General features: G+C 26.5%; 1 protein-coding gene across 1 annotated transcript in view; it reads left to right on the top strand.

Moving 5' to 3' along the window:
- Positions 1–3,205: 3,205 nt before the first annotated feature.
- Positions 3,206–27,570, top strand: part of LOC128547028 (uncharacterized) — a 176,639-nt gene continuing 152,274 nt past the window's right edge. The window contains exon 1 of the mRNA XM_053518592.1: positions 3,206–3,332. Within this exon, the coding sequence (XP_053374567.1) occupies positions 3,256–3,332 (77 nt within the window). The 5' untranslated portion in view covers positions 3,206–3,255. The remainder of the gene's footprint in view (positions 3,333–27,570) is intronic.

The following is a 27,570-nucleotide window of genomic DNA, read 5'->3' as shown; positions in this document are numbered from 1 at the left end:
ATATCATTCATAGGTTTATGCTGTTCATTCTTCTCACTCATGCTTTCTCAAACGTTGTAAGCTTCACGAAAATTCATTCTTATATATATTTATAAAAAATAATAAACTCATTATTCTCTTCACATCTTCTTTTGATTTTGTTAGTTTACTTAGTGGCATTGCTTTCGTTTTATTCTCTTCTTATCTAGTTAGTTATGTATAATTCATATGACAATTCTGTCATTTTTTTCTTTCTTATTTGTTTCCCCTTTTTATACTTTCTTTTTCTTCTCCCTTTAATTATGTCTTATCAAAAGTGTAATAGCCGTGCAATGTTCACATTTGTATATCGTGTGTAATAATATTTTTTAGTCAGTTATTATATATGTGACATAATAACAATATTATTTATTTAAATGTAATCCAACGCTTTCCCGTACTTTTCTCACACAAGAGGTTTTAGGGTTTTGGTGCGCGGATTATATTTATTCTTTCACTACTAGTGCATAGTTTTATCTTTTTCTAGTCTCTGTTCATTGTACTATATACTGTTTATGCAACTAAAAATTAATTTGTCCATAATACTTTTTTGATTCATGTCTTTCACATCACTGTTTATGTCAGGATAGATTTTTACATTATTATGTTCGAGGACCTTATGTTAGACTGGCTATATGCAAATTCGTTATCCTCTTTAAATAAAGTTGTTGTTATTATTATTATTATTATTAATTTTTATTATATTGTATTTGTATAAAGCCATGATTCTTACTGCCGATTCTACTGATCTATGAAAAAAGTGAATACAAAAATATTTAGTTCCATTTTCTAAATACTCTACGAGTTTTGTAAGTTGAACGTGCGCATTTAACAAGGAACGCATATCCTTTTAACAGGTGTATTACGCACAAAAGAAGTAAGACAAGTCTGTAAAATATTAAATACCTCTAAGTCGTCTGTAAGTTGTATACTAGGCCAATTTAAACAAGAGGTAACGACACTGAATGCATGTTTTTACGACCTATTTATGTTTCAATATCTAGAATCACGAGGTAACAAAAATGTTTTTCGCAGAAGTACTTGAAACCTTATAGACCACCCATGTTCTGATAGCCGGACACCTGGTGTAACGAGACAACCTTCATAAAAGAAGTTACAAGTTTTCCTCATTTGACAAAAGCTGAGCGCCCTTGAAAATATCACCTTACTAACATTGAAATATAAATAAACTGTTTACTTGCACGCTGAGCGGTTAGATGCGTATGAAATGCTTTGATTAACTGTGTCAATAGCAAGCAGATAGGATGAAAATAGATGTATTTATAAACGAAAGTGCATTTGTAATCAAACTGTGTTTCATAATTATTGAAGTTATCTTTGCAGTTAGAAATAAATCAAAGTTGCAGTGATGTTAGAGCAATGTTATCAGTTGGTTGTTTTTTTTTTATACAAAAAAAAAATGACACCGTATAATGAACACCTGATATTATCTAATATTGTTGTATGTTTTTTATCTGTTGGTCACGGGTTTGTACGGTGGTATACTTAGGACATGCATCTATTATTTTTTAGATTAAATTATCTCGTGCGCACGACATCTTATTTCGTGCACACGACATCTTATCTCGTGCGCACGACATCTTATCTCTTTAACACGACATCTTATCTCATGTGCACGACATTTTAGCATTTGGTTATTAACATGACATACCGGCCTTCCATGGACTCATTACAAAACAACAGTGTTATTTTTTTTCTATAATCAGAAACCCGCTAATTGCTAAATTTTATTAAAAAAAAATATATATATATATATAATACCAGATTTATATAGCGATGTCGAGCGCACGAGATAAGATGTCTAACGCACGAGATAATTTAATCTTAAAAAAGATGAATGCATGTCCTAAACATACCACCGTAGTTTCGATACAAAACGTTTTAAAAACAAGCAACAAATAGAATGTTGCATCAGATTATGTCTGTCTCAGTTTATGAATAATGGGTTTAAAGTAGTTCAACATGTAACACGAGCACATCGGACGACATTACAGCTTTATATTTATTCTCTTCAGCGTGGACCAGGTAGCAAATTCGCTATTTTTTATTTTGTAGTTTCGTGTTATGATATCATTAATTTATTTATGGGTATCACAAATTTATTTAAACTTTAGTTTCATGTCATTAAATTCATATAAAGCTATGAAATATTTCAAATAGATCTACATTTATAATTCGATTATTTGGTAATTTAAAAATCCGTATTTTATGTTATCATGAATTCAATTTATTGACGTCTTTAAATCTATGTTTTGATACAGATACCTTTATTTCCTCCAAAATTGGAAGAGTTTTATGTTAACAATTTAAGCAATATATACAGAACATCATGCCATTTATGCAAACAATAATGTACAACAAATACGAAAGGTTACAAACGTATTATTTGTTGTGTGACAGTTACTATAAATAATATCATCAACAGTACCGGAAGTACCAAGAATCTAGAAACCCTCCTGTGATCGATAGTTAAATGTGTTTGATAATAAGTACAACAAATGGCTATGAATCGAAACCGAAAAGTTAGACTAACTGTACTACAATCTGCATTATGACCACCGCGAAAAGTCGATATTAAGTAGACCATTATCAGCACATGTTTTTGAAGCAACAGTTATACAACTCGACTTTAATTACAAGTTAGTACATCTACATAAAAATACAATTGTAAGCTAAACGTTGTACAGAAAGTGCTTTTCAGAAATGATCTTCCATATACATTTAATTCAACAAAATGTTATGCAAACAGCAGGTATTACACTTGATTTAACTTAATACAGTTATTGAATAAATATGTTATGGGACACTCTAAACTTAACTAAAAATGAAACCTACAAAATGAAACAAAGCAATTCGCAATACATTAACTGAAAACATTATGTTGGCGGATGTGGTTAAAAAGGAATAAAATGTTATTCTATTTTGAAGGTTAATTATATGTTTAAACATAGAATCCAAGTAATTCTAACTTATCTTTAAGACCTCTCTGAAAAGGTCTGTCAGAACACCATGTTCAAGATAAAAACGCAAACAAAAATGAAGTACAGCATCATTGTGTCCGCTATTACTAAATAATGAGTCATTATGATATTATTTAACTTAATTGAGGATAGAAAATCTTTTTCAACGAATTTTACGCTTAAGTAACTACCGAGAAAATAAAACAGTCAAGGACAACAGACATGCGCATTTGAGCCTAGACCATTAAGGATTTAAATGTACGATTGTGTATTCATTGACACAGTCGTTGCGGTAAATTGGCAGGAAAGATCTGGAAATTTTAATAGCTTTCAGTAAGTAGCTTTTCATAGTTCATATAATTTTCAGTACTGTTTTACACATATAGTGATTGTAAAGTTTCGTTGAAATGCATTTGAAATGAAATATAAAGTATGCTATGTAATATTTGTAGTTCATGCTAAAGACAACAAGAACCAAACGTAATCGCTTATTAGGAAAATCTTTTTTTTTTCTAAAAATAAGCGTTTTCAAGGGCTTTTTTGACATTATTTAACACGTTTGTATGAAAGCAGACCTTTGAGACAAAAAAAACAAACTATGGAAATGCATTTTAAGAAATCCGTATATCCCCAAACGAAAAAAAAAGAGGAAACAAAACACTTAAACAAAACACTGATACTATACTGTGTTTTGATGATGTTTTATTAGTATAGCAAATGACATGCAAATGAGGTAACAAAACACTAACAAAACATTGCTAACGAAATACCAACAAAACATGATATGCAAATTATGTTACAGGTTTAAACAAAACCCTAACAGAATACTTTTTGTTTTGTTAGTGTTTCATTATATGTGCTAAAGAAAACACTAACAAAACACTGCTAACAAAATACCAACAAAACATAAGATATGCAAAAGAGCTAGGTTACAAATTTAAACAAAACACTAACAAAATATTTACGGTTTTTTAGTGTTTCATTACATGTGCTGAAAAAATTACATCATAAACAAAACATTATTTACATGCATGAAACAAATTTATATATGAGCCGCGTCAGAAGAAAACCAACATAGTGGCTTTGCGACCAGCCTGCGCATCTGAGCGGTCTGGTCAGGATCCATGCTGTTCGCTTTCAAATGCTATTGCAACCAGAGAAACCATTAGCAAACAGCAAAAAGTATACACACAATATGGTGCGAAAATGTCACCATTTTCTACTCAGTTCCAAAGTCATTGAAGTAAGTAGTATTAAATATACCGCTTTTGGCGTTTTAACCCCGCTTAACCTTTTGACCACTTCTAAAAAACTGACCAATGCCGGACAATTTAAAATCCACAGGTTTTAAACCCAGTTAAAAGTTTTAAATACATATGATATAGATGAGTTTACAAAATAAAATATATTGTTTGAAAGAAAGAAGTTTTCGGATAATATAAACCCCCTTTATGTTATAACAAAAAAGGGAAAAAATGAAAAAAGTTTTACCTGTTCCTTGTGGAAAGTGAAATAAAATTTTTGTTAAAAGTAACGGGGGGGAAATTTTAATATTCAAAAAGCAATGTTCCCTTTATTCCCAAAGAAGGTTTTAAACCCTTTCCGGATAAATTATTTGGGGCCCAGGAAACCCCCTAATAAGGACCCCCGTAAATAAACGGGATGCAGAAATTATGGCCCTGATTTTTGAAATTGACTTTGATGAAAAAAGGGGTACATGTGAAAAACCAAACCCTTTCCAATTTAAATAAAAAAAAAATAAAAAACTTTTGAAAAAAGATTGCAAAACATTTATTTGTAAAACCTAAAATTAAAACAAAATAAAAATTTGGGGCTGGGAAAAAAATAAAAAAAACGGGAAAAGGGGGTAGAGAAATCCCCCCCCCCCGAAAAAAAATTTGGGAGGTTTAATTTAGCAAAAAAAATTACAAAAACCAATTTAAAAAGGAAAAAAGGAAACGAAGAGTAAAAGGGTTTAATGATTTAAATTTATATTTGGGGTCACTGTTTAGTTGAAATCCAACCTTTTTCAAAAATAATAAAGGATAAAATACTTTTTTCCCCCGTTATTGATATATTTATTTAAAATGTTTGGGGTTTTTCCCCTTAAAAAAATAAAACGGGAAAGAACCTGTTACTAAACCTTTGAAAAAAAAAATTCTAAAGGACAAATTACCAGAAATTTTATGGAAAAAGAAGGAAAAAATTTTTTATAAAAAAAAGGGGTTTAAAATAAATTTTTTGATAAACTAAAATTAATATGTACAAAACTTTAACAAAGGAAAGGCTGTAGTATAGAAAAAATTTAAAAAAAGGGTTTAAAAAAAAAATTTGGAAATTTTTTACAGCAAATAAACTTATATTTAATTTAGATAATTTCGGGTTTGGGTTGAAAAATATAAAAAAACCCCAAAAACCTTCTAGAAATAAAAATGACCCCAAAAACCGAAGCTATAAAAACTTAAAAAAAGGTACTTTTTTAAAACTTTAATTTAAGGGGTTTTTTAAAAACCCCCAAAAAGAGAAAAAGAAAAATTTAAAATTGGTGATGGGTTTCTTTTAAAAAGCAAACTTAAAAAGCATTTTAAAAAAGGATATACAAAAAAATTTGGGAAACGAGGAAATAAAAAAAAATTTAAATTAAAATTAATAATAAAAATCCCAGAACATAAAACTATTAAAGTTTTAAAAATGGATGAAATAATTAAAGGTTAAATTTTTATAAACAAGAATTTTTTACCTACTCCACAAAAGTTTTTAAAAAAATAAAAAGTATTAGACGAAATTAAAAGAAAAAACAACTTTAAAAAAAGGGAAAAGGTTTATAGTAAAAAATTTTAAATTTTTTGGGTACCATTTGGGCGATCTTAAAAAATTTTTAATTTAGAAATAAAAAGGGGTTTAATTTTTAAATGACCCAAAAAAAACAAATTTTAATAAAAGGGGAATAGAAACAAAGATCAATTAATTATTCACTTAACAAAACTACTGCGGCTTAAGAAAAAGTTAAAAATTTTGGGGGAGAGTAAGTACGGGAAAATTAATTACAGCGGGTTTTCTTTGGGTTGCAGCTGAAATTAGTACTTTTTTTTTTTTTTCCAGCTATTCCTATTTTGAAACATTTTGCGGGCGCTTTTTCCATCAGAAATTCCCCATTTTCAACAACAAAAACCCTTTGACGACAATTTTTTTAAATTTTAAAAATCACACCCTCAAAAAATAAAACAACTTATAAAAAAAGAAACATATCGGAAAAGTAAAAAAAAGAAGAAAAAAAAATTTAAATCGGGGATTTTTTTAAACAATACAAATTTAAAAATCCCGGAAAGAAAAAAATTTTTCCCAAAAACCCTCTTGAAATGCATATAAAGGAATTTAAAAAAAAGGATATAAAAGAAAAAAAGAAGAAGAGCGTTTTAAATTTTACGTGTTTTTTTTTAAAGTTTTTTTTCATAAAAAAATTATTATCAATGGTTAATAGAAAGGAAATTAGAATGTTTAATCCAAAATTACAAAACTTTAGGAAAAAAATAAATCCAGATAAAAAATTCATAAAAAAAGTTTTTTAAAAGAAAAATTTGTTTTAAAAATTCAAAATTTTGATAAAATAGTTAGCGATAAATATAAAAACCCACGCCCTTGAAAAATTTAAAAAATGTTTTAGTTTCCTTTAAATCTTCGAAAAAGAACTTTATTTGAATGGGACGGGGGTTGTCTTTTAAACTGAAAAGAAAAAAAAGAAAAATTATGTTTTGTCCCCAGACCAAATAATTATCGAAACAACCTAAAAAAGTTTTTGGGAAACCGCCTTTTGATCCCTAATGAAGAAAAAAATATAAAACACTTAAAAAACATTTTAAAAAAATTTGGAATTAATGCTGGGTTAAAAAAAATGTTTTGCAAAAGGGACAAACCAGAAAAAATGGGGAAAATTCAAAATTTAAATTTGGAAAAAGATATAATTTTAAAATTTTTTTAATTCTTTTTAAAAAAAATTTTAAAAACTTTTTTTAAAATTTTAAAATTTTTTTTAAATTTTTTTTTTTAATCCTTTTTGTTTTAAGTTTTTTTTTTTTCCAAAATATAAAATATAATGGAAATCGAGAGATCTAAAAAACAATATTTAAAGAAATTTAAAATTAAAATTACAAAATAGAAAGACCCCAAAGAAACAATTATTTTTAACCAAAACGACTCTTAAAAAATACTTAAACCTGAATTTAAAAACTTTAAAAGGTATAAAAATAAACGTTTGTTTTAAAAAATAACTTTTTGAAAAAAGGATAAAAACTGATACAAATAAAATCAGTTTTTTTTTCCCAATAAAAGGCTTTAGAAAAAAATTAATAAAATGAAAAAAAAAAACTTTACATCAACTTTTGAAAAATAAAAAAAGAATTTTAATTTTGGGCCGGGAAGGGAAGTGGTTTTGGAAAATGATCCTTTGTGCCCCTAATTAAAAGATAAAAAAGCCCATTGGCTGCTTCAATTAAAATTTAAAAAAAAAAACCCCCTTACCACATCCAATAAAGGTTTAATAAAAAAAAAAAATGATGAAACCCCGAGGTTTAATTTTTTGGTTTCCAAAATTTTAAAAATTTTCCCTGTTAAAAAAAGACCCTAAAAAAATTTCAAAAAAAAAAAAAAACATAAAAACTCTTGATTTACGGAAAAAAAAATTTCCTTTTCCTTTAAAATAAATACCAAAAATAAAATTTTTAAAAATATTTCATTTAAAAAAATTTTTGGAATGAAAAAATTTTTTTAAACCCATTGTCATACCCAAAAATCAATCCCAAAAAAAAACCCCTGTGATATGTTTTTTTAAAAAAAAAAGAAAAATAACTGATGAAAAACTGAAAACCCCCAAGAACTGAAACCAAAAATTATTTTTGGGGAAAAAGACTTTAAAAGTTAATTTTTAAAAAAACCAAGCAACAAAAAAACATTTTTTGGTAAATCAGGGTTACAAAATTTTACTCAGAAAGAATTTAAAAATGAAAAATTTTCCCCAAATTGTTTAGCTATTAATGGTAACCCAAAGGGCGAAAAAACCCAAAAGAGGGAAAGTAAAGTACAATTTAAAAATTAAAAAAAAGGTTTTTAGCAGTACCTTTTGAAATTTAGGTTTAATTTTAAATCAAAAACAAAAAAAAGTTTAATTTCTTTACCATCAACTAAATCTTAAATTCCCTAAACCCCTAAAAAATCAATAAAAAGTTTTTAACGGCTAAAATTTGTTTGTTGTTATGACGAAAAAAAAAACTAAACCAACCCAGATTTATAGAGGTCCCAAATGCAGTAAAAAATTTTATTTAAAAAAAAGCTTGAGGAAGAGGAATATTTTTAAAAAAATTTAAAAAAAAAAATTTTAAACCCAAAAGAAAAAATGTCCAAAAGAAAAAGTGTTTTTAAAAAAACAAATTTTTTTTCAAAAAGGGAAAAAAAAATTATATAGAAGGTGAAGTGCCAGAAACTTTTACCATTGTCATAAAACGGGAAAAATTTTAGGGGAAATTTCTCACTCAAATGTAATATTAATTTTAAACAAACCCCAAAACAAAATTCCTTTATTTTTCAAATTTTTAAAGGGGTTTAATGAGGGGCATTTTATTATGCAACAAATAGGAAATTTAAAAAAAGAAATTAAGGGTTTTTTCCTAAAAATAGGGGAAAAAATTAGGGGCTTTTAAAAGATTTCTGCCCTTTGGTCTTTATTGATTCTTTTTAAATTTATGTCTAAATCATTGGGATAACTTGAAAAAAAAATTCCCCAGAATTTAAAAACTTATCTCAAAATTTTTATTACATAAATTTTTAAAAAAAAAAAGGGTTTATCCATTGAAACAGGGATTCTTTAAAAAAAATTCCCAAAGAAAAAAAGAAAAACCTTTTCAAAAGAAGGGGTTTTTTTTTTCAATTTTTAAATAAACTAATTTTTCTGATAAATGATACGAAAAATGCTAAAAATGTTTGGAAAAAATTTTAAAAATAAAAAAAAATGGGATAAAAACATGATCTAAAAATTTAAAAAAACTGACGTATTACTTTTAGCTGTTTATTTAAAAATTTTTTGAAAACTAGTTTTTAAAGATTTCCCCTTAAAAAAAATTAGATCCTGTCATTATTTTAGTAGTCCGGGGTTTTAGTTTGGGGAGCAATTTTAAAAAATTTACTGGAATTAATTTATATTTAAAATCTTTTTGAAAATTATCTTTTTTTGGAAAAGGACTGAGAGGAGGAAAAAATTTTTATATTTCAAAAAATTACAAAAAGCAAAAAATAAATTTGAAGGTTTAAAAATTCAAAAGAGAAAGAAAATACAAAAGTACCTCGATCCCCAATAACCTTTAGGGTTGGGGCTATGGTCAATTTTTCCCCTTTTAAAAACTTTAAATTTATTCCAAAAAAACAATTTTAAAAAAATTAATTGCAAAAGGAAAAACTAACTTTAATAGTTGAAAAAGATTTTTGAATACCCCAAAAAATTTACATAAAACCCAAAATGATTACCCTTTTTACTCCTAAAAAAAATTATTAAAAACCAGATAAAGGGTTTTTCTGATTATAGAAAAAATATTAAAACAAATTTGAAATGGAAAAGTAAAGAAAAAATTGGTTCCAACTTTAATAAAAAAAAAAAATTATGAAATTTTCCATTAAAAAATCTTGAACTAAAATACACAATTAGGGTTAAAATTTAACAAAAATACATAAAATATTAATTTTTGACGAAAGCCCTTTGGGTTTTAAAAAAAGGGTATTTGTTTTTAATACCCAAAAAAGCTAAAGCAAAAAATTCTTTTTAAAAAGGGGACTTTTTAAAGTTAAGGGAAAAAATTTCGGGATTCGGTAAGACGAGGGAATTTACGCAAGGGGGTTTAAAATTTTAAAATTAAACACATAAATTAAATATTTTATTAAAAACTACCCAAAACCCTTTCTTTGTTGTTCAACAAATTTTTAAACCTCAAACCCTTTTGGGAAATTCATAGAAATAAAAAAATTTGTTTTTAAAACGACCTTGTTATGTTGGAATTTGGGCTTTCCCAAAGTTTTATAAAAATATTTAATGTATGATTTTAAATTATAATTAAAAAAAGGAAAATTTAAGGGGGAAATTGGGAAAATTAAAGTTTTTTTACACTGTTTCCCTTATTTTATAAACTGAAACCAAAGAGGTAAAAAGCCCTTTTAAAAGGACAAAAAATTTTTTTGGGATAATAGGTTTTATAAATAAATAATTAAAATTTTTAATTTTGAAAATAAAAAAAAAATTTAAAAAAATTTTTAAAGATGAAGCTGCCGGCATTCCCATTGTTGAATTTGTTTGGTTTTAAAAAAAAAATTTAAATTCCCATATTTATTAGAAAATAAAATTTAATGTTAAAAAATGTAAAGGAATTAAAAAACTTGTTTTTAAAAAAAAATATTTCATAAAAAAAAACAAAGAAAAACTTTTTTTTAAATTCCCAACCCAAAAAAATCACCCCTTTTTAAAAAAGGTTTTTCTTTCTGAAAAACAAAAACTTTCCAGTTATTTTAAAAATTAAAAAAACTTTATCATGTTATGATATAAAATAAAAATTTTGATAATGGTTTTGAAACATTTTTCCCCCTTAAAATTAAAATTTAAAATTTAATAAAACCCAAAAAATTGTTAACTGAATTTTTAAATTAACTTTTAAAAAGAATTAAAAAAAATAACATCTTTTATTTTTAAATTCATTTGCATAATTAATAAAATAGATTTTTTTTTTTTTTTCTGTTTTTTTTACTTTATAATTTTGAAAATTACGTTTTTCTTTTTTTTTTTATTTTGTTTTTTAAAGCTTTTTCCTTTTTATCAAATTTTAAATTGCATAAAACAAGAATAATTAAGATGAAATTTAAAATTTAAAATTTTTTACTTTAATTACCTTTTTTGAACTAAACCAGACAAATTTTTTACATTTTTTTCCTTGAAAAAACCCCCACAAATCAGAAACCCGGGTATAACAGGTTGAAACAATGGGGTTTTCTTTTTAAAATTCCCTTTTCATTTTGTTTTTCATTTTATTTCTTTTTCATTTAATTATTGAAAAATCCCTTTAAAATTAATTATTCCATTTTAAATTTCAGTTAAATAAATGTCCTTATTAGTTAAAAAAATTTTTAAACTAGTTTGTTAAATTTACCTTTAATTATAAATTTTTTTAGTATTTATACAAAAATAAAACAACGTTACTTTTCCCCTTTTCATTTTTTAAAGAAAAAAAAACAATAATATCCGCAGAGGTACTGTTTTTTTCCCTTGGGTATTGAACATTGTTTTATTTTTTCCCTTTGGTATATACTTAATTTTCTTCTTTTGGTGGAGGAAATCCAAATGGGGCGAAATAAAATGTTTTTTTCATAACAAACCCAATGTTTTCCAGGACCCAAAAAGGTCGTCCAAATTTTTTAATTTCCCCTTCAACCTTTTTTTTTTAATTTTTGTAAATTTTTCTAAAAAACACCCCTAAAGGGTTTTTTAATTTTTTAAATTTTTTTAAAAACCCAAAGTTTAATTTCCCAAATTTTGGGAAAAAATTTTTTTTATAAATTTTATTTTTTTTTTTCCCATAGGAATTCTCTTTTAAGGTCTCCCTTTTAATCAATCTGTAGTCCCCTTTTTCCCCTTAACAAAAGAGTAACAAAGGGATTCCTAGACTTTCACCAAAAATACCTAAAAACCCACCGTCTTGTTTTTTTTTTTGTGTTAATTTTAAACACTCCAATCCTACTAAATGCCTTTTTTTTTGATTAGGTGGAAGATATGGTATATCATATTTTTTCCCTTTTTCATTACTACTGAAATCATAAACCCTTTCCAAGTATTTTACTAACACCATAACCCGGCTACCCAGGGCAAAGCACCAATGCCCAAAAAGGGGGTAATATTTTTTGGAGCTATTTTTGCTGCCATTGGAAAATTGGGTTTTTTTTTAAAAACCAAACAAAACCCTAAAAATCCACCATTTTGACCTTGACTGGACAAATTTTTTTTTTTTGAAATTGTAATTTCTAATCTCTTTTTATTTGCAATAGCTTTTTTAAATTTTATTAATTTTTTTTTGTTAAAATTTAAAGGGGAAATTTTCCCCCCGTAATTGTTTATGTTTTAATCTAAAATTATATGGAGTTTTTTTTTTTTGTAGGCTCGGGCTAAATTTTTCCTTTTGTCCCTCGGGAAGGGTTTAAATTTTTTATTCAAAATAATTTTATGAAAATTATATATTAAATTTTTAAATTTTTTTAATTTATATTTATTTTATTTAAACAATAACAATTTTCCCTTTTAAAAAATAACAAATTCATTTCCCCCTAGTAAAATTTTTCAACTGTTTTTTCCCCCTAAACATACAAAATTTCCCTAAGCACGAATATTAGCTGCTTTGGGGAAAATTTTTAATTTTTGCTGTTTAAAGTAAAAATCTTAAAGGGTCTTCTGTAGTTATCCCTTTCCCTTTTTTATTCCAAATTTAAAAAGGAAAAATTTCCCAAAAAATTTATAAAAATTTGATCTATTAAAAGACTTCCAGTAAATCTTATTATTTTTTTTTATAATAAATTAATTAAAATCCCCATATATTCCCTTTATATACTTGTTTTATTTTTTTTTTTTCTGGTAAAAAACACCATTAAACCCAAATTCAAGACAACCCAAAAGGCTCAAAAAATGCAATTTTTATTTTTCTGCATTAATTTTAAATGTATCTAAAAAATTTTTGGGGTTTTGTTCTTGTGAAATTAAATTTTACAGGTCGTTGTTAAAAAAAACAAATACATGTTTTGGTTTTGTTACAACCAACCCTTATTCTAAAAATTATATTATTTTTTTGTGTATCAGTTTTATTCGTCACCCTTTCCCTAAGGTATGACCATCTTGCTTTTTTTTAAAACTTTCCCGTAGTAATTAGATCAAACCCAAAATTTATTAAAAAAACCAAAAGCGGAACCCATAGAATTAATTTTTTTTACAATTTCCCAAACCTTTTATCAGCAGCATTAGCTCTAAAAATTAAATTTATCATCATCTGTCACTGGGAGTGTTTTTTTGAAAATTTTAAATTGGGGGTTAAAAAATTAGGGTTTTTAAACCCGAAAAATGAATAATTTTTTAAATTAAAAGGAATTTTTTGCATTTACTTTTTACCACCTTGGAATTTAAAGCCCTTTTTAATAGCAAAACCCTATTATTATCATCTTCGGTTTTTTTTTGGGGTTCCCTGCCAGCCCTTTAGTATCCCAAAAAAATAAAAATCAATTTTGGGTTTCCCGTTTTATTTTACATAAACTTCAGAAGTTCAACCAAATCTTTACATTTAATACTTTGGGATAAATTTTACAACATAAACAATTTTTCCCCTTTTTTTTAAAACCCCAAAATTTATCATTTAAAGAAGGGGGCATTTTTAATTAAAAAAACTTTTTCATTAAAATCATAATTATTTTCCAAAAAGCCCAAACTTTTTTTACTTTAAAAATTACTTCAAAATCCCCTTAAACCAAACAAAAAATGGGGCTTCTATCATTAATTTTTAAAATTTATATCCGTTTTTTTGGTTTCTTAAACAAATTTTTTCCCAAGACAATATTTAAAACTGTTCAAAAAGAATGGGGTTTTTTCATACTTTCCCCCAATATTCTTTTGTTCTAAACATTTAAAATTTTATTTAATTTTTTTTTTTTTATTAAAGTTAAAACTTTATTTTTTATAAATTAAAACTGTTAATACGTTTACGTGGGCCCAGATTTCCCGAAAAATATTTTATTTATTCCATAGAATATCCTCCCCCCATTATTATTATTTTTATTATTTTTTTAAATTTTTATTTTTATTATTTTTCTTGTAAATTTCCCTTTGCAAATTTAAAATTCAACGCCCGGAGCAGTTTCTTTTAAGGGTTTTTTTAAAAATTTTTAAGGGTGCACTAAATTTTTCCCAAAATTTTTTCCAACCTTTTTGTTTCCACTTTCAAGGCTGCTTTTTCCTGCTGTTTCCAAAGCTTTTTTTTGCTGTGCTAATTGAAGATGCGGCTGAAAATTTAAAGCAAATTTCCCTTAAAGTGTCAAAGATTTCCTTTACCATGTAAAGATTTTTTTTCTCCTTTGTGAGCTCAACATAAATTTAAAAATTCCTTTAATTTTTTTTCATAAACTTTCTTGTACCTTATATAAAACAAAATTTAAAAAATTTTATATAAAGTTTTTAAAAATTTAGTTTTAATTAAATTTCTTTTAAAATTATGGAAAACTTGTTTTTAACCTCTTAAAATTAAATTTGTCTACCCAATTTCATCCCTTAAAATATATTAATTAAATTTTTAAAAAATTTATTTTAATTTTTGAAAACCCAAACCCTTTTGGTTCTTTTTTTAAAGGTAACCTTGTTAAACTTTTTGTACTTAAGGGGCCCTAAAAAATCCGGGAAATTTCATCAACAAAAGGGAAATTTTCAAAGGATCACAATTAAAGTAAAATTTTATCCACAAGTTAGTTTTTTTTGGTGTTTTTTGTTCCCCATTCAGTATTTTTTCCCAAATTTTTTTTTTTCCCTCCAAAACCAAAAACAATGTATGAAAATTTGATATTTCCCCAAAACCAACTTAAAATTAAAATGTAATTAAATCAAATCCTTTTAAAAATACTTAAAACAAATTTTCCCAAAATTATGGAGCAATTTCCCGATTTTTCAAATTTATAATCATTTAAATTTCTTTTTAAAAGTTTCCCTAATATAATTATTTTAAAAAAAGTGTAACTTTTAAAAACCATTTTTAAATTAATATTCCTTTTCCAATCCTTAAAAATTTTGATAAAAAGAAAATTTTTTTTAATTTTCAAATTCAACACTAAATTATGCCAAGATTTGGCATAGTGTTAATACAATCCAAACCAACAACATAATTTTTTTTTTTTAAACTAAAATTAAAAAACGACAAATCTGATTTTAAAAAAACCCCGGAGTATTTTTTTTTATTAACTTTAACTGTTTTTTGAACTTTAAAACTATTTTTTGTTCCTTATATATAACTAAAACCCTTTAAATTTAAAATTTAATTCCCAAAAAAAAATTTTTTTTTAAAACCCTTTTATGTTGTTCGGGAAAAAAGAAAATTTATTTTTAAAAGTTCAACAATTATTCCAAAAACCCCCTTTATTTTTTAAATTCTTCATTATTAAATTTTCCCGCAACAATTGAAACCCCAAAATTTAAATCCCCATCATTAACCAATTCTTTTTGGGTTACATGGACAAACTCCCCTAACCTTTTCCCCCCAATTAAATTTTTTTAAAATTTTATAGATCTTTTATTGAAAAAGGTAATCCTGAATTTTTTTGGGTTTAAATTTTTTAATATTTTTTTGAAAGAATTTAAAAGGGTTTTTTTTTTTGTTTTTATCCCTTTTTTTTTAAACCAAAACAATTTAAAACAACAAACTACCCCCAGTGTTTTTTGGGCTTCTTTTTCCCGTTATTCTATCCTTTGCAATTAATTTAATTTTGGACCAAAAAAGTTTATTTAAGTTAAAAAATTTAAAATTTCCCTATTGTCCCCTTTTGGGAAAACTTTATAGGTTTTTGATATCTTTTTTCCTTTTCCTGTATATGTAGGAGTTTAAAATTAAAAGTATATAACAAAACCCTTTTTTGTACTTTATTTAAATTCACCTTTGATCATGTTTTTAAATTCTTTTGGGTCTTTCTTTTTTTTTTTGGATTTTTTTTTTTTTTGGGTTTGCTACTATTTGACCATTTAAATTTTTCTAATATTTTCAGTAACACCATCTATTGTAAACTTTTAAAATCGTCCTTTTTCCCATTTTTAAACTGGATCAGAATTTATCGGGAATAAAAAAACACAAAAATTTCAACGGTTTTTAAATTTATATTCTTTTAAAACATAAAAATCCAAACCGCCTCTAAAATCTCTATAAAGGGAATTTTCCCTTTGGGTTTTGGTCTTGGGGCCCCAACAATTTCAGGAAATTCCCTTTTGATTCTTCAAACCCCATCATTCCGTCATCCAAACCCATAAAGAATCTTTCGGGGGGTAAAATCGTGTTTTGGGTTCCCCGGGAAAAGTTCTTTTCCCAAAACCCCTAGTATTTTTCCGGGGGTAAAAAATCGTATTGGTTTTTTTGGTTTCTTGGAAAGCTGTGGTACAACCCCGGTTTTGTTTTTTTATGTCTTTCATTTTCATCACCAATAAAAGCTAATTTTTGTTTTAATTTTCCCGGTAATGCTTTTAACTGAATTGATAAAAGGGTTTTTTTTTACTTTCATTTTTTCAGTAAATTTGGTTTTTTAAAATTTTTAGTGTACAAAATCCCGATTTGTAGCTTTTTCTTTTTTTTTTCTCTCATTATTTTTTTTTCTCTAAGATCCCTCACTTTTGCCCAAATAAATTTTTTTTTTTTAATCATTTCATTAAGTTTCGATTTCATTTTTATATAATAATGTAAGATAATTTAAAAAAAATGTAAAATAATTTTAAGAAAAAATGTAAGATAAGTATTATTATATATTAAATGGAAATTCCCAAATTAAATACAAAAAAAGGGTAAATTCCCATAACTTTAAACAAATTTTAAACCTTTTTATGCCCGATTTTATTTTTAGAATGTTAATAAAGGGGGATCTTCTGGATCTGGAAAAACAAATACATTAATGCATATACTTCGAAAACCTCTTATAAAAAAATGATAAAATTTTAAATTTTTATGCTAAAAACTTAGAACAAAAACTTTTTAAATTAAAAAAAAAAAAAAAAAAAAAAAAAAAAAAAAAAAGATTTTAAAAAACAAAAAAAAAAAAAAAAAAACCAAAAAAAATTGCCCAAAAAAAAAAAAAAAAAAAAAAAAAAAAAAAAAAAAAAAAAAAAAAAAAAAAAAATTAAAAAAAAAAAAAAAAAAACCAAAAAAAAAAAAAAAAAAAAAAAAACTTTTGGAAAAAAAAAATAACCAAAAAACTTTTAAAACCCCAACCAAATTGGGAAACCCTTTTGGGGAAAACTTGAATCAGAAAAACAAAAAGTAGTAAATTTTATGGTTTTTTATGTAAATAAAAAAATTCAAAAAAAAAACAAAATACTTATTCAAGGACGTCCCCCAAAACTGTTTGTTTATTTTTTTAAATCAGTCTTACTAAAAACACCAAAAGATAATTTGAATTAACTGTTTTTACATTTTATTTTATTTGAAAATCAAAATAAAAAGGGGAAAAAAAAAGGATTTGAATAAAAATAAGATCGTGATACTTTTGCTAATGTAACAAATCGAAATAAAGATTCTAAAATATTGGCCAAAACCCAAAGGGAAAAATTTTAAAAAAAAACCTTTTCTTTGGGAAAATATAAAAATTATATAATGGGGTTTTTTTTAAAGGGTGTAAAAAAAATAAATGAACCTACGTAAAAATTAAAAATTAATTTGTATAGATTTAAATGATTATGCTAAATAAAAACAATTTTAAAAAGCTAAAAAAGGGAAAAGGAATCGTTTTCTTCCCCTAGAAATAAGAACTTGATAAAAAAACCAAAAAAGAATAGAGCATTAGAATTTGGGGGGCAATGAAAAAAATCAACCTAGTAAATCCCAAAAACCCAACGATGCAGTTTTTAAGACGGTTTTTTGGGAAAAAAAAAATTCAAAATGGGAATAGATGATATAAACTTGAAGATTTTCAAAAAATAAAACAAACCTAGAAGTTAAAAAGTAAAGAATATTGAAGAAATTAAAAAAAATTTTAAAAAGAATTCATTATTAATTTTTTAAACAATTACCCGGTAAAAATTTAAAAGAAATGAAAGCTTTACTGATTCTATTTAAAAAAACTTGAAAAAAAATCGATTTGAAAAGATACAACCCTAAAAAAGTATTTCCGAGTCAATTTAAACCCTTTTATACACTCAAGTTCCCCAAAAATTAAAAGATAGTTTTGATTAAACCCGGGAAAAGCAAAAAATAAGATTATTGGGAAACGGGGAAAAAAATTACAAAAATGTAAACATTAAAAAACAAAACAGAAAAAAATAAACTTAAAAAACAAATGGCAAAAGGGGAAACAAGATTTTTCTCCCTCTTTTTCAAATAAATTTGCAGAAAAATAATTTTTAATTGGGAAAAAGGGAGCTTCACCAAAAAGGTTTATCATGATACAGCATTAATAACCTTAAAAAAAATTTAAATTTTAAAAAAGATGACTTTAAAAAACAAATTCGAAAATTTTTATTAGTATTGTTTAAAAACCCCAAATTTAAATAATTTCCAAATTTAAATAATATTAAAAAAAAAAATTTCAAGAAGATATTAAAAGAATTTAATAATAAAAAAAAAAAAATAAAAAATGATTGGACCCCTGTTTTTTAAATTTTAGCCTTTAAAAAAGAAATTAATTTCTGCAAAAACCCGAAACAATTTAAAAAAATTAATGAAACAAATTAAAAAAAAAATAAATAAATTTGGACTCTTTTATTTTAAAAAAAAACAATAAACAAAGGAGAATCAATCCCCTGCTAAAACCCAAGTAATTAAAAAGCTAATACTAAAGCAAAAACCGCTAAAAGTCGAAGAAATTAAACCAAAAAAAAGCTGAAAAAATTAAAAAAAGAAAAAAAGTTTTCTTAAAACCCAAAAACCCCAGTTAGCTAGAAACAAAAAGGGGGTTGTTGACAATTTACTGCTCGAAGTTTTCTACAACAAAACGACTTGGGTGAATTTGCTGAAAAATTCTTAAACTTAAAAAGAAAGACGGAAAAAAAAGAAAAAGGGTAAAAGGAAGTAAAAAATGAAGTGTTCTCTTTGAATACTATTATAATCAAAAATTTGATTACAAAAACAAAATGAAAAAAAAATTTTTGACCGTCGTGGGGGCCTGGGGTCATTCAACATATAAAAATTGGCCGAACTGAACTATTTAAAAATATTTTTAAATTTGACCTGGAAAATTTTTGTAGATTTAAAGATTTTTTTTAAAAACAAACCCAAGGGAAAATTAAAATAATTTACTAGATATCTTTTGAGTGGGGTTTTTAAAAAAAGGAAAAAAACCGGGAAATTTTATAATGTATTAAGATTTTTTTAAAAGGGGCGAGCTCCCCCGGGGGGAAACCCTATAAAACCGGAAATAAAACCCAATATCAATTTTATATTTTGGTTTTGGGGGAATTTTAAAAAGGGCCCCAGATGATTTTAAATTTTTTATATATTTGATAAAGAAAAATAACAGCTGAGGCAGCTTGGAAATTTGACACTTTATAAGGGTTTAAAATCTTTTTATAAGAAAAAATTAAAAATTTTATCAAAACAAGGAACAATGTTTGATAATTTCCCCCGTAGAGGATTTGCATCTCAGAATTAACCTTTAAAGCTTTTATGGGTGTTTAAAAAAATCAGATTTTTACATATCCCGGAAAAACCCTTTTCCCCCGATAAAGCAGACTTTTTTATTTAAAGGGTTAAATTTTTAAGTTTTTAATTAAAAGGGTTTTTAAATTTCCAAAGTGGACCCTAAAAATTATTACTAATTGAAAATAAATCAAATATGTTTTTAAAAAACAACTCCCCGATATATGTTTAAAACTTAAAAATAAAGCAAAAAAATCATCCCGTTTAACCCTTTTAATTTGGTTGAAACACACCGGGTCACCAAAATTTCAAACTATAATCTATACGTTTTAAAGGGTTTTTAAAAAAATTTTTAAAAAATCAAGCGTAAACCCCAATAAACTGTTTTAACCCCCAAAATGAAAATATGTCGTCTGCGAAACGGTTTTATACTAAGGGCAAAGTGCAATGGTTTTCAGCGTAATTCTCAATAAAAAATTTTTTAAAAAAAAACTATTTTTTCAAAACCCCCGGGGTCATTTTCCAAGGGTTTTTCAAATCCAAAAACTTTAAAAAAATATTTGGGTTTAAACACAAACCGGGGGCCCCTTTATTTTATTATTGGGAAATAACAGCTGGGAAAAAAAAAAAGGAATGCGACAATAAATCGTCTTTAAAACTGCGGTATAATTTGTTTTGTATTAAATAAAAAAATTCGGAATAATATTACAGGATTTCATTTTATATTAAAAAATTTTTAAAATTTTTAGATTTTGTTTTTTCATTTTTTTTAATTGGTAGGTTTTGCAAGTTTAAAAAGCAACCTGAAAACCTGTTTTTTTCTTATTTTTTAAATTGTCCGGCATTAGTTGGTTTTTTAAAAGTGGTCAAAAGGTTAAGCGGGGTTAAAACGCCAAAAGCGGTATATTTAATACTACTGAAGTATATCAATATTTTCCACTTTTTGCCATGTTTTTTTTTTCAACAATCTTCTGATGTATAGTCAGTGTAAGATATGCTATTCATACTATCAACTGAATGTCACTATAGGTTGAGAAATTTTCTGTAAATGTTAGCCACCATCAGTGTAAAATGCCACGGTTTTTCACTAACCGCCACAAAGCCATCATTTGCCACAATTCGTCTCACCGCAAAACCTGTAGATATAATAAACCAAGAGATATTAAACCATAAAAGCAGTTTCTTCGTTAGTTTTTTTCTTTTGTTTATAGTTTCAAAATTAAATTAATATCATATGTGGTAAATTTTGGTATTCAAAGTAGTGCATCTTTATGATACAGGCAACACTGCAGATTTAAGCAAGTAATGATTATGACATTACTTGTTTTATTTTCAAGAAAATGTATTTTTTTAATTTGATTTCAAATGTTGGTATAGCAAAAGGTTCCAAAGATGGCATACAGATATTCAATGCTTGGGGGTAGTGATTAATAGGTTGGACTTATGCATTGCTATTATCATTACCATATTGTATAAACAGTAACTTAGTTTAATTTCTGCCAGTTACCTGCACTAACACCTAAAGTTATGTTGACTGTCAGGTGATTACTTAATTTGGTAGTTTTTAATTATTATACAGTGTAACTTCCGAAAACCGAACAACCTCCGGACCAGCCTAAAAGTTCGGTATTTGGAAGTTTCCAGAATTCAGAAGTTTGGAAATTTGCAGGCAAAGTGGACGTGGTGCACTCGAGTTATCTTTTCTTACACATAGGATGAAAGAGATTATTATCCTAAATTATAATTGTACAAGTTTGTATAAAGTAATTGATTAATATATTAATCAATTATATTAATCAATTAGTTACAAACATAAAGGACAATCAAGTTTGTATAAAAACACATACATAAGAAATATATATAAAAAAACATATCTTTAATAATAGCATTTACTCAAATATTTTCCACATACATTTTACCATCTTTGATGTCCTGAGTTCGTCAATAATTAATTGATGTTGATAATGCGTAGTTTACTCGATGTAACTAAATCAATGAAAACATGGATCTTTCTTTCATTCAAACATTAAGAAGTTTTATCAGGTGTAAGATATTTAAGTCATGTTTACATAAATTGAAAATAAATGAAAGTAATCGCCGATTACTTCCTTCCTTTGCATCAAATGATCATTGTTATTATAATGCCTGTCAAAATAAACGCGTGCTGCTAATAGAAACACAAACAAACATGTTGACAACTTGCCATGGATGTTTTTGGATTTACGGGTGACACTTTTAATCAGGCAAATATTTTGCTGTTCGGTTTTCAGAAGTCAATTTAAGTGTTAAAATATGAACGGTCCTTTAAAAATCGTCAGGTTTTCAGAATTCGTAAGTTCCGGTTTTCAGAAGTTTAAAATATATAGAAATAAGAACAAGAAAAAACGGGACTTTAAGTTTTTTGCGGGTTTCAAAGGTTTCCGGTTTTCAGAAGGTCCGGTTTTCGGAAGTTCCACTGTATATATATATCGATTTGGAGTTGATGTAAAGGAGATAATTATAAAACCTGCCATGAGTTTGCAGGAAATAAGTTTTAAAATTGATCCATTAAGTCATGTTCCGGGAAAATTTTCAATTGCCAACATTCAATCAAACATACAACTATCATCAGGTAGTGAGTAAATGTATATATAGTAATATATAATGCCAGTATACTTACATGTTTTTGAACAGCTCGATTCATTAAGTCTTCTTTGAACACAATACGTTGATTATGTCCCAATTCATTTATGTGTGCTATACTTAAATATACACATATGGTGTTATACCTGAAAAAATAGATTTAGATCTAGTTTAAAACTTAAAATTTTCATAACAAAATTTGGTTTATTATTGGGTATGTCAATGAACTAAAATTTAAACTGTATACATTGTGATGAAAAATGGGGCCAAAACATGTCACCAGCAGCTTCCAAGTTCTACCAAATGTATAGCAAATAGAAGGTTACATTAGTCTTTATTCTTATTACATTATACTCTTTAATAGATTGAAGATTAAATTAATAAATTTGAGTATTTTGGAGAAGTTATTCATATGTTATGTTTTAAATTAATTACCCCAATCTTATAAAATAAACAATATAATCATCTATAACAACAAGTAAATAATCCAATTAAACAATTCTTTTTGTTAAAAATAATTTTCATTTACCTTAACATAAATGTGTGCAACACCAATAGAATATTTAATAAGTAAAAACAGGTTAAAAACACTGCCTTTAAAGCAAAATATTATTCTCTGAACTTACAGACTGAAGTAAACAGTGCCATGGTAAGCAGACTGGTAGCATTGTTTACCCTGTAATTGGGGAGATAACTCTACTTGTTTAAATATTTGTCTCCGTTGAATAAATTCAGTAATTTCATTTAAAAATATCCACTTTTCCTTTTAGTAAATTAAAAGCATGATAAACTAGAAAATACAGCTGCTTAACAAAACAATTAAAAGCATATGAACAAAAATATTTGTGAAGCAAAAGTCATTTGTGAAAGCTATCCAAAGGAAAAGTAAACAACCTGCTTCCAGTTTGAACCCATATTTTCTAGGTACAGGAAATCTAGATTACTGTTGGAAAATGAATAAATTATATTGACTCACCATTTGTATTCTTTTCATTACTCTTAAACTTCCATGTTAAATATAAACTGCACATAGCAAACACAGAGCTATATAAATAAACTTCTTTGTAGTGAAATAACTCCATCCTGCTCTCAAAGAACTTCCTGTTTAGATTTGAAATTTTGATATTCTTGGGCAAATGTGTCATTTACAGTCCACTAATGAAGGATACATCTAAGATGTTGAAACTATTTCTATACTAGAGTAAGATTTTATTCCATTTAGATACACTTAAATTTTAAAGATTACTCTAATAAAAAACAAAAAAGTTAAGGATTACTTTTTGTGGTACATGCACAGCCCCCAAAAGTAGTTCACTGACTTTATTTTCATTGGCTGACCTCTTGGTCGAGTTTCTAAATATAAAGCAGGCAAGATCTTATCAGTCTGTGGTAATCTCCTGTTGTGAGACAAGCAACATGTACACTGCAGTAGATTAATTTATCACCCCTGTAATAGCCAGGTGGCAAAAATTGCAATATTATCTATGCAACTACTGTTAGTGATGTTCTTTTTGGTGTTACTCTAGGAGAACAAGTAATGATAATTATGTCAATAATTTTTTATTTAGTTCAAAATGAACTTTTCTGCAAGGTGAATACATATATTATTATATACAAGTTGCATTACAATAAATGTTTTAATCCCATTTGTTTTGTTACCTATCTAATTAAGTTAATTGTAGTTATTGGTCATTATTATTATTATTATTATTATTATATACCACATTTATATTGCACTCTTTTCCTATAGAAATACGTTCAAAAGTGCTTTACATAAAAGCATTTATATAATTAAAATATTCTACGTTCACAAGAAATACCTCCCAAAATTTTTGTGACTATAGTTTCCATCACAAAAGCTTTCTAAGTTATTTTTCATGCTATTTTCCATTCCAAAATTTTACTAATTAAGTCCAACTTTCCAAAACAAAAGCTCCTGTTTCTATAAGTCAAATGAGATACCAACAAAATATAGCATGTACAAATTCAAGTGTAATGAAACACTAAGAAAACATGGTTTTCATTCTCCAAAGTGTAATAAAACATCAATAAAACATTACTGAAGTAAGAAAACATTAACAAAATACTAAACACCTAAAATCCTGGAAGTACAGTATTGGTGTTTTGTTAAGTGCTGTAGTAATAAAACATCCTAACAAAATATTAAAATATGTTTTGTTGATGTTTTGCTAGTGTTTTGTTAATTTTTTTTTCGTTTGGGTTCCTTTCCGCTACCTTAACGTAGAAAAACGTATCACTCCCTTATTTTTCGACAGAATGTTCCTCGCTGCTGAGGAAGGTTTAACAGTTATAAACATGGCAATACTACTCTTATCGATTACATGCTAAGTTTTAGTGGTCAGCCTAGCACAGCATGGGAGCAATAAATCTCCCATTGTTTCATCCAAGATGCTTATCAGCCAACATGTATGCAGCATGTTTGTATTATTCTACAAGAAATATTTGAATTGTGCAGATCTCATAGATCAGTACTAGTACAATGATACTTCAAAAAATGGGGAAAAGTATGAGCTATGTAAAAATGTATAGCAATTCTATTTTACATGTTTTTAATGATACAATTTTTATAACTGACTCTAAAGTAACATGGATATTTATAAATTGTGACCTCTTTATTTTCTCAATATGCCCTTCCCTGTATGAAATTTTACAGCTGTAAAAGGCCTGTATTTTTGTTCAAAATTACAGTCATGATTATTTCAAATTTACACCTGTAGATTTCATTATCAACATTGATTTTACAGCTGTAGATTTTAATTTACAGCTGTCAAACGACTGTAAAACAGTTCGAATTATGAAAATGAGATAGAGCTGTAAAAAATCTTACAGCTGTAAAATGAAAAAGTTACAGCTGTAAAAATGAAATAGTTACAGCTGTAAAATGCCTCAAAGTTACAGCTGTAGAAATATTACAGGTGTTGAAAAAGAAGACATTATTTTAAGGGACGAAAGCAGGGGTGCAAAAAGTTTTAGGATGAATTGTAATTTTCTAGAAAATTTACTACAAAAAATGGCAAAATAAATGATCTTGTAAGTAAAAAAAAACAGTAATGAAATATGTTTACAGTATAGCATTTGCAAAATTCAAGAGTAGGAGAGTCAAAGTAGATACTGTGCCTAAGATCTTGTTTTCTTTCTTTGTCATGACAATTTTGTAATTAAATCACTTAAACTTATCAGCTTCAAATATAGTGTCAATAGCTAATGCATGTACATTATATATGTCCTTTTATAACTACATTAAATAATAATACAATTGCACTTACTCAATAATGGTTAAAATTCCAATATTTTAGAAAATGTTGTTTCTTTGTGAACTTCAGTTATATCCCGCCAAATTTAATTAAAGATGTCTGACAGTACTCATGTTTCCCTCCAAAAAAGTTGAAGCTGTAACTTTCAACTGTAATTTTTTACAGCTGTATTTTTTGAGAACTGCATGTTTTACACTTGTAAATTTCAACTGTATTTCTGGTCATTTTCCACTTACAGGTCTTTCACAGCTGTAATTTCAAAATACAGTTCATTTACAGACATTTTACAGCTGTAAAACAGTTCCTTTTTTCGTACAGGTCGTTATGTATAGGTATCATTAATATATTTTGAATTTTGACCTGAAAGACCATGACTGAATATGGTCTGCATTGGTTTGCATCAGGCAGAACTATTTCCTGCTATAACAGTGTGAAGTAAAAAACTCACAAAATGCAAATCTTACGAATGCAGATATTTTTTTCTTTATTCATAATTGAGACACCATGCGAAAACCTACATAGTTTACTGCATTTGCATGGAACTAGATCAGTCTGTACATGCATTCAGTTGATCAGGATCCATATAGTTTACTAACAGTTTGTCTTACTCGAATATGGTTTGAAAGCAGATTGTATGGAATGAGCAGACTGATCAAGATTCAGACTAGTCACAAATACAGTATGCTAGTTTTCTCATGGTGCGGCTCAATTATTAATTGAATTATTTTGCTGAATCAAGTGTCATATTAAAATGTTGCACACTATAATTTTGCAAATTTCTACTATATGTTTGTTTCCCTCCACTCTGATTTTAAAGAAATCAGAAATAGCATTTCATGCATGCTGGACAGAATTTCCCTGTGCTTTTCCGGTGCTAGAAAAACTAGGGTTTTGTTTCTTCATTGAAATCATATTGAATTTGCAGTCAAACACGTCTGAAAAGATTACCCACGGAAACAGCACCAAGTGTTTTTGGACGGACAGATAGTCTCACTTAACATGTATAATATCTTTGAAAATGGTCAAATTGGAGGTAAAAATCCTGGTCTTTGCAGACAAGTTTTGAAATAGTGTTGTTTTTTTTTTGTTAGCAGGTGGTTCTTACCACAGGATGACTGTACATCAGATTCCTAGTTTTTTATCATTTATATGTCCATAGGCATTTTATAATACGAAAATAATAGTACAAATTTATCTTTTTTTTTTTTGTAAATTGTACTATTGTCTATTATAAACATATGCATAACAGACAATATTCTATCCTTCATTAATTTTATCAAGTATTATCAAGTATTATTATGTGTCTTATTATATCATGTCGTTTGTAGTAGAAAGTAAATATTTAATTACCTAAAAAATCTTTTTTCTTGTTTTCATTTTCGAGACTCTTTTTTAAAATCTTAATCAATAGTTTCTCATTATTTCTTATTTCAAGCTCCAAATGTTTATTAACTCTCTCTCTCTGAGTAATCTTCAGGCAACATCTGGCCTAACATCATATTTTTTTTTTATTTCATAAATAACAAACCATGAAGGAACTAAGGATCAAGTCCTGATAAAAATGAGATATCATGCTGAGGTGCTAATAGGCTGTACCGGTACCTTCTCCAGCAGAATTTTGGAGAAATCTGTCATAAAAGCAGAGAGTGACTTATCAATAAGCATCAGTAGCTTTGCTGAGTAACTTTTATAGTGATTCCTAGTGATTTCAGTTTTGTTTTAAATTCTTCCGTGGTCATTTCGCTGGCGGTTTTTTTCATTTTGTTTTTCAAATTGCTTTAAAACTTAATTACTGACAAACTTTATGTTATGGACACACACTAGAACTTGCTGTTTTTACTGCTTTTTTACGCTGAAATATAAAATATAATTTCTTGTGCTTGTATTTGTATCTATATTTATATTATTTTATGAATGTTTGCCCGGTCCTGAAGATTTTAAACGACATTTTGTAGAACAGTTTTATGTATGTAAAAGAGTGGTCACCATACACTCCCTGCTTTTATGACAGATTTCTCCAAAATTCTGCTTGAGAAGGTACCGGTACAGCCTATTAGCACCTCAGCATGATATTTAATTTTTATCAGGACTTGATCCTTAGTTCCTTCATAGTTTGTTATTTATGATGTTAGGCTAGATGTTGCCTGAAGATTATTCAGAGAGAATTAATAAACATTTGTAACTTGAAATAAGAAATAATGAGAAACTATTGTTTAAGATTTTAAAAAAGAGTCTGGAAAATGAAAACAAGAAAAAATAAATTTTTTTTTAGGTAATTAAATATTTACTTTCTACTACAAA

The sequence above is a fragment of the Mercenaria mercenaria genome, chromosome 11 (assembly GCF_021730395.1).
Source record: "Mercenaria mercenaria strain notata chromosome 11, MADL_Memer_1, whole genome shotgun sequence".
In the NCBI taxonomy this organism is placed as follows: Eukaryota; Metazoa; Mollusca; class Bivalvia; order Venerida; family Veneridae; genus Mercenaria; species Mercenaria mercenaria.
The sequence above is the reverse complement of the archived record's forward strand: the minus strand, read 5'-3'. Positions and strand labels throughout refer to the sequence as shown.